Consider the following 13,866-nt stretch of genomic DNA (forward strand, 5'->3'; position numbering starts at 1 on the left):
TTCCGTTGAATAGTCGATTGTCCAAAGAGGGAGTTCTCCAAAGCATCACACAAGCGATGTGTTGATTGAATTCGTGTACCCAAGTCTGTATAATCATCCACAAATATCAATAACTCCTTATCGTACAAGTCACTGTTTTGTCCTCGTCTCCTCCTTCTTCTGCTGATACTTTAATTCGATGGGTATCCTTGTCCATGTTCTGCCTACTTAAACCCGGTCGTCAAATTAAAGAATTCCGTAGTCAACGGGTTTAATATTTTTTTTTAAAAGAAATTCCGTCCGTCTTAGTTATATCACGGTCGTCCATTTTTATCTCACTTCAATTGTCATAGGCCACAAAAGATGAGAATAAAAATGGCTGATGATGGGATATTTTGTCTGACACAAAATACTGTTTTGACTAATGTTTTATGAATGCATGGATTCGCAAGCAGTGGCGGACTGTTTGCATATTTTTCTCCATGGAAAACTACATTCTGTTCGCCAGTCACTAACCAAAACTCAACATTCAACAAGTTTTCAATGCCAAATTGTAGACTGCCCAAGTACACAGATACACTATGCTGGCTAAGTTGTCAACTTTTAGTCACCAGTCAGGATGAAAAAAAAGTATTATTTTCATTTCGTCAGAAAAAGAAGAATCATCATAATTTGACAGGGTTCTGGGAACTATAAAAGGAAATGTGCCACCTATATAGTAAAATAATACAGTGATTACCTAAGTCAAGTAGGTAGGTAGGTAAGTAAAGTAACTAAGTAAGTAAGTAAGAAAGTAAGTAAGTAATCAAGCAAGTAAGTAAGTAAGTAAGTAAGAAGTGAGTAAGTGAGTGATTGAGTGATTGGCTGACCGATTAAGTAAGTAATTTAGAAGGTAAGTGATTGAATGATCGATTGAGTGAGCGAGTGAGTGAGTAATTAAGTAAATAGGTCGTAAGTATAGTAAGTGTCTTGTCTTTAGTACTTGGTAATTTGTAAGTAAAACAAAATAAGTGAGCAAGTACTTAGTTAAGTAAAATTAAGTAAAAATAATGTCAAGTCAGGGAGTATAAATCTATTACAAATAAATACTTTAGTGAGTACGTAATTTTGAAAATAGGAATATATTTAAATGGATTCAGAATTAAACTCACAGTGGATTGGTCAATCTTCGCTTCGGGTTTTCAATTAATTGTTTTCTTTGTACGTGTCGCTGGAGTATAGTAAGCAAATCAACAGTACTATGTCAGCTTTAACAGGAAATTAGACTACACAGTAAAAAAAGCCGTTAATGCTGTTAACTATGTACTTGACAGTAGCTGTTTATTATTTTTTTTTATTCAATCTTGAATAAACTAAGCACCGTTGTTAAAAAAATTTGAATACTTGTTTTAACTGTGAAACAATTACTGTCAAGTTCATAAAGAAAAGTGCGTTGTATGAAAAATCTAAAACATCAATTTTACTGAGATAGTGTGTTAGGTATAAGGCATATTATACAAAATTATAGATGTAAAAATAATGATTCTTGTTCAGGGTAAAAGTCTGGGCCCCGTCTTACAAAGAGTTGCAATTGATTGAATCAACCAAAACTATGGAAAGCCAGCAATGTCAACATCTAAAATGCATGTTTTTTCCAAAATATTTTGAATATGTATTTTGTATATTCATACATCCATGGTTTTCTTGAAAATTCAGGGTGCTTCTTTTTGTTTACAAAGGACATTTTTCAAATTTTCTTGTACAAAATAAAATGACAATGCTGGATTTCCATAGAATTGCAATTGATCGGATCAATCGTAACTCTTTGTAAAGCGGGGCCCTGATTTCTTCATCAATTACCAGAATAGGTAGAGGCATGTCTGTCATTGGTCAGTTGGTATAGGGCAATTGTATCTTCATAATGATGACTCAGGTTCAGGGCCCTGGGAACAATTTTTTGACTGGGGTGCTGATGTAAATTTGACAGGCAAAAAAGGAAGATTCACTTTAAAATGAAGGTCATTTTCATCCCGAGAAATTTGACAAGCAAAAAAGAAAAATAAATAAAAGGGTTTCTGTACAAAATTAAGGTCATTTTAGGTTACGTTTCTCATTTTTTTTTGCTGTCTATGGAAAACAATACACACAGCACCCCCAGCACCCCCGCTTCCAAAGGACATGCTCAGGTTCGAAGACAAGTCGATCCCCTATGGCAAGTTTATGTTGTTAATAAAGAGGTCTAGATGAGTGGTGTCTGGATGTGTACCGTTAAAAATCCATGCTACTGTGGCATTCAATTCGAAGAAATTGACCAGAATAGTAAGTTGTAGTGGTCGTTCAGTCCCTGAACAGCGTTACAAGAAGACATGAAGCAAATAGCAGAAGTCTTGGAATTGATTGTATTACAATATAAATTACAATATTAAGGTTTGAATCGTCACGATCAAAGGGTTTTACGTACATTATAATATAGTCTCTAAGAACCTGAAAGTTTCATTAGTTCGTTTACTATATAGTCAACCTGACATAGTCTTAATGTATCTTGAAGTGAACGTGAACAGATCTAGGCAGAATGACAGATCGTCATAATTTCCAAGTGTTTTTAAGTTGTCGAGTGTTAGTCAGAACGGCGACCAGCGCAAAATTTCACAACGGCGATTATTAGCGAACCACTTTATAAAGCTTGTAGGCCGGGAAATATCTAGTTGTTACTCATAATCATCGTCAGGTCGGGTCGGGTCTTCATTTCGCTTCGCCTCCAGGGTCTTGTGAAAAGAATGTTTGGTGGGCTTTGCGGTTAGGGTATATAGAACAATTCAGAATAGACAATTTGACGATGTAAATTACAACTTGATTTGGAACACTTATGGATCGCTTGGATAACTGATCGATCGATTTGCAACTGAAAAGATTATTAAGAAAAAGTTTCGGCTGTTCTTTGAGAAATTTTGAGAAAACTAGTGTAATATCACAAGGTTTGTTAATTAAACAAAGTACTCGAGTGATTTACATTAATTAATACAAAATTATCGTTTCTACATCAGTTGAAGGTTGGCGGTTATTTGAGATTTTGAATTCAATGTCATGATAGACATATCAAGACATATTTCGATAAGACCAGGGGCAAATTAAAGGTAAGTGATAGTACATTATAGATTCATGTGCCCATATCATTCATGAATTGCAGTATAAAAATATCCTCTCCTCGATTTTAGATTAAAAATGGCATCAAAAGCCATTTGTTTCTGTAAAATGTAATATATCATAATATCAATATACATGTTTGCAAAATTTATGTCAACATATTGAAACATTGCAGTACAAAAACGAAATAATATCACCGGTTCCATAAAGGTGAAGTACTTTGACATTTAAGAAGAAAGTCATTGCAAAGAATCGCTGTACATCATACGTAGTAAATCATGTTGGCTTTGCCATTTAATTGCAATAGTCGAAGTTGAAGGTCTTGCATTTCGGTGATGAGTGTCCTTTCGTCAAAGTTCAGGTCTTCCTTGTCCGCAGCTTCTGACGTACTGGGAATATCCTTATTGCTAGCGCGGTTAGCCGCGCTGCTGGTGCGGCGAAACGCGAGAGCCGACGTTTCGTCTGCGTCCTCCTGATCGTTATTCTCGATCTCGGTCTCATCCTCCTCATCCACGTCGTTTGTTCTCATTCCTTTACTATCGCTTAGCAAACCAACACCGCCATCGCTAATCGCCCTGAGTTTATAAGACAAACTTTCGCTGCTTCCCGCACTACTCGTCCCGCGCAAGGTACCGTAGCAGCGTTCTATAACCGTACTCTTCTCCGTATCCAAATCCGGACAGATATCCGAATTGGTTTCGTCGGTGTCAGTACTAAACTTCGCCATGAGCGGCGTATGCGTGAAACTGTTCTCCTTCCCCAGCGCTTTGAAAGGCAACACTGATGTCCTCCTCCGGGTTTCGGTTTTACCCGGTCTCTCTTCGCTCCGTCCACCAACACCAACCGAAGTCAGATTTTGATTCACTATCCGTTTGTATTCCTGTTCGAATCGGTTAACCGCACACGATTCTTGATTGTCGATAGGAGTCTCTGGTAAATGAAGCAGCATTTGTAATTCATGTTCCTTCCCTGACGGATCAAGGTCAAATTCACTAAGATGGCCTAGTCGGTATTGCTCCTCACGTTCGAGCATGCGCAGTATACCTTCCAGCTCCGCTATTTTGGAATCAAGCTGCAAATATTAAATATAAATAATGCACTTTTTTATATATGAAATAATTTTGTAATCTGTGTATACCGACAAATACTATACACGAGAGACGTTGTTAAGAACCTGACATGTAATTTCTGGGTTGAAGGGGGAGGGGGGTGGGGCCATTCTTCTAAAAATAAAAGTTTCTTTTGGTAGGCCTATTTACTTTTATTCATAGCCATCATGTAAATCTCAAAACCCTTTGTGGAAAGTAAGAACGTTCAACTTTCTAATTAAGCTCAAGCGTGGGGACTATAAAGGGGGAGTTCGACACGTGAGGATGCTTTCAGAAATTCCAGGAGTTGTACATCACCTACAAAGGAATCGCGTTTCGTTATCTATTTATGCATTTTTTTCGAAGATCGCATAATCGTCAATGACATTTAATGAAATTTTCTACAAAGTAAAGTCGAATAATATTGTTGCTGCCATCACTTACCTTTCTCTTTTCTCTTCTGAATGCACGTATATGAATTTCAGCTCGATAGATGCTTTCCTTTAGCTCTGTCGTTTCGTCCATCACAAAGCGACGGGTTCGACCCTTGACTTCTAGCCCAACCGACCTGGTGACAGGGTCGCTGCTAACACTTATTCTTATTGCATGAAGCTACAAATGAGGAAAAATATTAAAATTGTTTGATAAGGATTAAATAAAAAATGGCGATACTTTACAAACGCCAGTAGACCACCTTTAAATCATCATAAACCATATTCTTGACATTCTATGAAACACTCTGTGATTCCTAGTTTTTGTTTTGCAATATCTTTCCTCACATTTTGCATAAACATCCTTAAAACTTTCCCTACACTTTTCACTGACCCATTAAAACTCTTAACTAGGCATAGTACTATTTATTCGTATATTTCGCTTTTGGTAACAGTACTAACATTAGCATGTTGAGAGTTAAGGTATGCACGTGAAAACGACTTAACAATCCCTTAAATTAACATCACATCTATTAGTTTTATCAAGGTCTCAACATTACTCAAACTAATCATTACCTTTGGTACAAAAAGTAGACACAACGTGGCAGTGGTAGTAATACAGATACAGAGAGATACAAGCATGAACGACATCGTCCGATGATTGCCCTGGATGACCCAGTTATTGACCACGACAGCGAGTACGCTCATGATGACGACGTTGTAAACACAGACAGCTATATAGTGTGAATCGTTGAGGGCGGGTATCTTCACCTTCCGCGTCTCCCAAGCGAGGAAGACGCCGAAGAGAAGTAAAAGACCCTTGTAGGCGTAGAGAGCCACCAGCCATTTGCTCTGGTGAAACGACGTGCATTCTTCGATGACCGGCACGTACGCCCGTGTGCCGTCGTCAGAAACCTGTGAGATAAAAGCAAACGGAAATAGGGTAAGAATTTTGAATATATTTCATTTGTTACCTTTGCAAAGTACAGTTATAACTCTTCATGAGTTCCAAGGAAGTCCAATATCCTAGAAGGTTATAACAGTTTTGTCTCGTCCTCCACAGTCGTACTTTTGATGGCTGATGCAAATATTTTTTCCACTGAAATAATACACCTAATTCTTATAAAAAACCCATAATTATTGAAAAGAAATTAAAGTGTTTATAGTGAAAAAAGTAATGGGAAGGAGAAAGTAAGTAAAGTAAAAAGTGAATTATTGGGGAGTAAATATATATCAAAGATGTACAAAAAGAAGAGTAAAAACTTAAGACTTGGAGAGTAAAGAGTAAGTAAAGTAAGAAGTAGGCTATGGGAAATCAAAAAGTAAACAAAATATATATTGGGAAGCAAAACCTAAGATTATCTAGAAGTAAAGATCGTCAAGAACTTTATGGAGAGATGTCAATTTTATTTTATAATTTGAACATAACCAAAAACATGGATGAAGTTAGCCATTCATACTCACCTCGACATTTAAGCGTTTTTCTTGTCGATACATGGGGTCAAGTATTACCCATAATGCAATGAGAATGACGTCAAGTAATAGTAGAACCCCTATCATGAGAAATAAAGTTGATTCGTGCAGCATCTGAAAGAAAAACCATAGCAGAAATAGTTAACGTCGGCGTTGAAATATTTGCACAAGTGAATTCATTTCTACAATGTCAAAATCAAGCGAGATCGTTTAGCATTGATCACACGACTGAAATGAATACACCGTTTTAATGAAAAGTATTCCCAAGAAATGTAGTCGCAATTTGTAAATCAACCATAGATAACGTGGAAATTTTGCATTTAATGTGGCACGTCTTATTCCAGCCACCACCTTAATCGCGATCTAGCCTATCCGAGTTATAACTAGTGGTGATCAGTAACATCATTTAAAAATTGTCAGATTTGGATAATGAAAATATCATCTATGACAGCGACTTCTGATTTCACACACAGCAAAAACTCCGGTGTTGATTTAACACCAGCCCGGAAGCTATATAATGTCCACACCAGAGAAGTATTGAAACAGCACCAGTTGGAATCAAACCGATGCTGTTTTGATACTAATTGGTGTTGTTTAAACACCTATCTGGTGTTAGACCTAAAGGAAACTGGTGTTGTTTAACACTTCTCTGGTGTGGACACATATAGATACCGGGCTGGTGTTAAATCAACACCAGGGTTTTTGCAGTGCATTGTTTCTTTGGACATTATACGTTAATCGATATCGAGGTCATACAATTGACTGTGTCCCATTTCCGATGTCCATGTAGGTCATATCATACATTAACGAAATCAAAATTGATGCTCGAGATTAACCCGATTTCCATCCAGACAGAATTATCTCGGCCCTGCATCTCTGGCGGTAAATAATGTGTCCTAATTGAATGTGAGAATGCCATCCAGTGGGATGATTATACTAATGGGTGCATTGTCTGAAAGGAGAAACATTTGAATGAGTAAAGTGAGATTGAGGTCTACGCATATTATTTGCATTTACATTTTAGTGGCAATCAGTGATCCATTTATGTTTTTTTTACTCCAGTAGTTTCGATTTTATATAGTCCAATATCATTCCAAATATAATAACAGTGAGAAAAACAATACATCAACATTGTTCAAGAGCGGTAGTTTATTTTCACAGCTTGGAAGGGGAGAGGTGTTAGACTAATTCTTCATGGACTGGTGAGTCACTCACTGCACGTCACCCCGAAAAAAAACGAAGTGAAATCAATTAAACGCGAAGGAGTTTTGTGACCAAGCTGGACAATTTTTAAAGAGGGAAAGTTGCCATTTTGATTATGTAACACGGTGCCATGGACAAGATTTTCTTTCAGGCAACCAGATGCAGGGATTCAATAACCAATGATAGAAATCAGTACAATGCACGATGGTTTTTTTTTTCATTTTTTTTAAATATCTCTCTAATTGTTGTTCTCAAGAAGGCAATGAAATAATTTTGTGAGAGTGATAACATTTTGAAAAATAACTCTGATAATATCCTGATACGATTTTACAGTATTACAATCAATTACTTTCCATCAGGTATGCTTCCCTCCAACTTTGTAATCTTCGATTAGGAATTCAAGATAATATTCTCTAAGCTCAAATCATAGATCATTTCGACAATCATTATCTGTGAGTATATAGGGTGAATAATATACAACAAGAAACAACAAGAAATATTATGATCAATATACATGTTGTCTAGTATTATGATCTGACTAGTAAGGGAATACCCCTCAATGAGGCAAAACAAAAAAGAAAAAAAGTGGATTATAATTTAGTTTTCTTCACCATAGGCCTACGTGGTCGGCGACCCTTGGCCCTGTTTTATATAATGTATGAAAATTGTGTTATTAAAACTAGCACGGAATTTATTGGGTGTTGGCGATCCTACATACTGAAAGGATGATTTATGTGCTTTCATAAGTGTACTTTGTGTTTCCTATATCTGTTTAATAATTAGGTGCGTCTCCATTGGAAATAAGCCATCTCGGCTTTCACGGGCTATGGATCTCTTGGGAGAACTGAGCCATGATATCAATGTCTCTGAATAAAGTTTTTTCCATCTGTATCTTTCGGTTAGAATTCTGTCAAGGAATTCTGATACTTTTGGATTTGCAGGTCCGATCAATGAATGAAAGAATGAATGAATGAATGAATGAATGAATGAATGAATGAATGAATGAATGAATGAATGAATCAATCAATCAATTCAACCAACCAAATAACCGGGGTAAAGCCGGGGTAATAATAATAGCAGGGCCCGCTGAGAGAACAGTTTTCGGAACTGAAGTGGCTACCCTGGGTAAATATGCCGTTATTGTTATTATTATCATTATTATTATTATTATAACCAATCAATAAAACTTCATGATCGTGAATCAACTGCTATTTGCTCTGATGGTTTATCGGGCCCATTAGGAAGTGAAATTCGAGGTTTTGCATTTTATTAGAATACAACTTACTTTTCGTTTGATGACTCTACTAGTAGCATGTGTAATGATGTGATAAACTCGATAGGTTTTGACAAACATCGATCCGAACGCCATGGAGAATCCCACTGCTAAGAACGATGTACGAATCTAGAAAACATATATAGAAGAGAAAGTGAATAATAAACATTTTCATTAAAAAAAGTTACATTTGACATGAGCAAAATTATTGTATGGATTCAAAGACATTGCAAAAACAAAGGCAGCGATGTAATGGAATAGAGTAAAAAAGATACAAAACAAAATGTTAAGATTTAGGTGGACGTAATGCGCTTCCACATTAAGATGTTGACATGGTCAAACGAAGTAATCTCGTCAGCTATTGGCTGATTGGGGTAAAAAAAACAACGATTGCTTACCCCTACAGTTCTTGTATACCCAGAATAGTATAATGAATATTCTTCATTATTTATGTAACTTTTATTTTCATAATTCATTTTTCTTTCTGTAATAATATACTATTTTTATCATCAATGAATAATGAGAGAAAAACAAAAAGAAACAACAACACAGGCGAACAAAAATTGATGAAACATGTCATCAGCAAACACTGAAAAAACAAACCAGTCAAAAATGACTAGTTAATAGGGTCAGCTGGGTACAACTGTTATTCTAGTCACATTTGACTATTTTCTAGTCGTATTTTGCTAGGACAGAGTTATTTCTGACTAGAATATATGTCAGAAATGTGATAATCATTGATTGTCATATCAGTTGCACCCAGCTGACTACTGGTCTAGTCAATTTGACTGATTTGTTTTAAGAGTGTAGGAGGCGTACTTCTCAATGTTCTCCAAAATGATATTTGGAATAAGAAACAAAACAATATTTTCAAAATCATGGAAAGCATGATTTTTTAATGATATATTTTTCATAACAATGTTTTATTTAATGAGGACGCGTGGACGCAAGTATTCCAACATGATGTACGCGGATCTCTATAATCCTAATAATTCTTTATTGGTAAAGTGGTTTTACAAGACTCAGTTTAATACACAACGCTAGAAGCTGTATATCAACAGATCAGTGATGCACACATTTATTAAGAGCATTATTATCTTTCTTATTTTTTTTTATTGTTCATCTTTCTTGTCAACAGTAATTATGTATTTCTTTGTTTGTAATAATGAATATTAATAAAACACATGAACAATAAGAGTATTTTCAACTTGGAAAAGTATTCTGAAAATTATATATTTTTTTAAATCCCTGTATGACATTATACTCTTTTTTCCATGTGGTAAGAGAGGAAAAATTATATGAAATCAAGAATTGGGAGACGGAAAATAAACATTTTTTTAGATTATGAAACTGATTTGTACTGGCTGAAAGCAAATTGATCAAAGCAAGAAGTATCCCCTCCCTCACCTATACCGTCCGGAGCCGCGGGAGTCGAAACCAGACAATTTAGGCTGCATATTCAGACCACTTTCCTTGAGTGAAGGCATTGCCCCGCACACTAAAACTTGTGTGGAGGCGCAGGAACATTCCGAGCCCCCATCCCATAAAAGGGTAAACAGAACAAGCTAATTAAGGAGTAACAATGGCTTGTCCCTCCAATCTGGTAGTCTGCAAGCACAGACTAATATTCGACACTTAATAACAATGATATATAGTATTTATGAGGCGCCAATTATCTAGTTTCCTATTCAATGGCGCACTATATAATATATTACCCCGGCTGTAGCTCCATCAGCTGCTAATAAAGGCGTTTGGTGCATTTGAGGAATTAATCCTGCCTGGTACCTATTCACCTCACCTGGGTTGAGTGCTGCACAATGAATGGAAAACACCAAGATTCGAACCCACGTCCCTCTCATTGAAAGATGAGAGTCGTGACCACTAAACCAAAACGCCCCGCTTGAACTAAAACCATTGCTAGAGTGACTCCACAAACTCTCTTGTCTGTGTCAAATAATTAGAAATTATAGCCAGCCACAGTACATAGTGAATCTAGTCTCACTACTTCAGACTCTGCCATTATGCACTATGCAAATTGTTAAAACCAAAGGGTCTGTGCCTGCAGACTACCAATCTTGTGTGCACCCAGTATGTGGACAGCGCCACTGTACTTACGGTGCAGAGTGGCGCGAAGACAACATCAGATACTTTATCTCCATCCAATCCCATCATCAGAATCGCTGAGTAGACCGCTATACAGCCAACTACCAGGATGTTATTCAGGTTGGGACTTGAGAGTTTGATGTACCTGGGGCGATGCGCCAAGAAAAGAACAACAAAAATGATATGAAACTGCGTAAAATATAAAAATGAATTAAACACAATCTTGCATAATTTTATGCAGTAGAAATTACCATTATCATCTTGATCATTATTATTATTATCATCATTATCATTATTGTTATTATTATTATCATAATTATTATTACTATTACCATTCTTATTGTTACTATCATTATCATCATTATTAATACTATTGATATTAATATTACTCTAAAAATTGCTATCATTTACACCATTTTTTGTAGTCATTTACTAATTTTATATATTCATTCATTAATTCATTTATTTAATCATTCATTTATTCAATTCAATTCATTTATTTATTTATTTATTTCAGATGTAACAACATAAAACGTTAAATGTTAAAAATTAATTAATTTATCTATCCCATTCATTTTCTAAATATTTATTATTTCATTATAAATCCTTTCATTTAGTATTATTATTTCTTCTTTTTTTGGAGGGGGGGGGGTTCTTTGCAAACAGTCCAGAGTATATCTACACTATTTCAATAACTGATGGGGAAAACCGAATATACCTACTTTGTTTTTCTGTATTTGACATTGAATGCTAAGAAGAGAAGGGCGAGGATGATCCCCAGCACAGTTAGGACGGACATCGATAGGAAAGCTGCTGAATCAATCCTAATCGGCTTATCGAGAACGATTAGATGATCAACAGGTATGAATCCCCCTGGAAGAAAAAAAGATAAATAAATATTAGAATCAATGGTCAAAATATATATTGTATACTTATACTGTATACTTTTATTTCTGTAATTGCTATTGTAAGTAATTTCGAATATTGTATAATTGTATTTCTGTAAATAGCATTGCGAGTCCTCACAGGTCTGAAATGAGCTATACAAGAGTGGAAAGAAATTCCACCAAAACCATTTAACTGGGCGTTGTGGCGTGCGCCTGTAATCCAAGCTATGTGGGGGAAGTTACCAATTGATGCAGAGGTTCGAGCCCTGGTCACGTCTTACGGATGGTGACCTTAAAGGTCGGTCCATGACGTAAATAATCATATCCGATTGATACACGTCTGACAAAACTCAAATACACACACACACATGAATATTGATTACGCCGCTACTGTGACCTTGGCGTTTAACTTGTCACAGTCACAAATTAAGACTACATCCTCATACTACACACAAAAAAAGGTTCGTCCATATACTTCGACAAGTTCGTCTACTAACCAGTTGGCCTAATTGTAATTCAACCCATACATCTGTCCATTTCGTCTAATTTCTAGTTATGCTATACCCATTTCCTAGTGGTGTAATGAGGAAAAAATGAAGGGGTCAGACATGGCGTATTGGGCAAACCTTGTAAAACGTTGCGAACGAGCAAAGTGAGGGAGCAACATGTGTTGACATATTTTTAAAAACAGAAATAAAATTTTGTGATAGATTTTTACACAATACTCTGAATAAAAAATCTGAAGTCATCCTTCTGCACTCCCCCCTTTTCTCTTTTTTTTCTTGGAAAATTGGGGGGGGGGTGTCTGTACACCAATTCCATTTCCTCTAATATCCAATTTGTTCACAACTATCTATTTTAGATAAACTAGTTGTGCATCTAATTTGTAATCAAATGTGCAAAATATTTAGTAGAAAACAGAAGAGGAAATTAAACGATCTGGCCATAAGACTCATTAATGATATTTATACTGAGTGGATACTAGACCAAGTGTAGAGTAGACCAAATGGTACTTAGACCAAATTGGGAGTAGACCAAATGGGCTTAGCCGATACGATTTTAGAATATCTGGAAAGAAGACAAACTGCTTGTACACGAAGAGAAATGTTCATCTGATCACTGTTATGATCTCCCTCGATGTACACACTGCTATCTTCAGAAGATATAAAGTTACTTTTTTCATTTTTTTCTTTAATTTGACCTCATTTACGAATCAATTTTCCCGGGAAAATACGTCACATGGCTGGACAAGATTCAATCTATTCATCAACACTTAGTCAAAAAGTTGACATAGTAAGAAATAATTAGAATATAACGGAAGTGGAAATTATACCATCTTGGCATTAGACTGAACGACTGAATGGTATAACTAAACTACATTGATAGTAGACCAAAATGGGTTTAGCCGATGAGGTATTAGACTCTCTGGAAAAAAGACAACTGTTTGATGACAAAGTTCAAATTCATCTGATCAGCGTTATAATCTCTCACGATGCTTGCTTTTTATTACACTCTGTTATCTTCAGAAGATATGGACTTACTACATGATCATTATTTGATCTTATTCACAAAGTCAATTTTCCTGGAAAAAAGGAGTAACGGGGCGGGACAAGATGACATATCATTCCTTAACACTATTTCAACAAGTTCAACGAAAATGCTTAGATGATCAATTTGACAAATTACAAAATAATTAGTGGACAACGGACGTGGAAAGTAGACCATTTTGACATAAAATTTGAAGACCAAATGGTATAATTAAACTAAACTGATAGTAGACCAAAATGGGTTTAGCTGATGTGGACTATTATAGACTCTTTCGGAAGTATATCAACTACTTGTACACCAAGTTAATGATCAATTTTCCACGATGCACACTGCTATCTTCAGAAGATATGAAGTTACTTTTTTTATTTGATCTCATTCACGAACAAATTAGTCATAAGGCTTAACAAGATATTTATTCCTCAACACTGATTCAACAAGTTCAACAAATCTTCCTATATGCTTAGGATATATATGAATAAAATTTTAGTTTGACAAAGTGAAAAGTAATTAGAAGATGACGGAAATGTAAATTATACCATCTTGGCCTAAGATTTAACGACTAAATTGTATGATTAAAATTGATAGTAGACCAAATGGGGATATCCCAAGTGGTATTAGACTCAAGTCGGGTTTAACTTAAACTCAGGTTTAAAGTTGTGGTTTAAGTATGGAAAGCCAATTGTGACATAAATCATTAACAGTAGAGATATAATATTTCAGCTCATTTGGCTCTCAAATCATTCTTAATTGTCTATAGG

General features: G+C 35.7%; 1 protein-coding gene across 1 annotated transcript in view; it reads right to left on the reverse strand.

Moving 5' to 3' along the window:
• Positions 1–2,345: 2,345 nt before the first annotated feature.
• The window catches only part of LOC129261789 (gamma-aminobutyric acid type B receptor subunit 2-like), a 37,000-nt gene continuing 25,479 nt past the window's right edge, over positions 2,346–13,866 (reverse strand). Inside the window, exons 8-14 of the mRNA XM_054899827.2 lie at positions 11,396–11,546; positions 10,686–10,818; positions 8,583–8,699; positions 6,086–6,208; positions 5,198–5,536; positions 4,635–4,802; positions 2,346–4,174 (exon numbers count right to left, since the gene is read on the reverse strand). Of these exons, the coding sequence (XP_054755802.2) occupies positions 3,365–4,174; positions 4,635–4,802; positions 5,198–5,536; positions 6,086–6,208; positions 8,583–8,699; positions 10,686–10,818; positions 11,396–11,546 (1,841 nt within the window). The 3' untranslated portion in view covers positions 2,346–3,364. The remainder of the gene's footprint in view (positions 4,175–4,634; positions 4,803–5,197; positions 5,537–6,085; positions 6,209–8,582; positions 8,700–10,685; positions 10,819–11,395; positions 11,547–13,866) is intronic.

The sequence above is a fragment of the Lytechinus pictus genome, chromosome 5 (genome assembly GCF_037042905.1).
Source record: "Lytechinus pictus isolate F3 Inbred chromosome 5, Lp3.0, whole genome shotgun sequence".
Classification (NCBI taxonomy): Eukaryota; Metazoa; Echinodermata; class Echinoidea; order Temnopleuroida; family Toxopneustidae; genus Lytechinus; species Lytechinus pictus.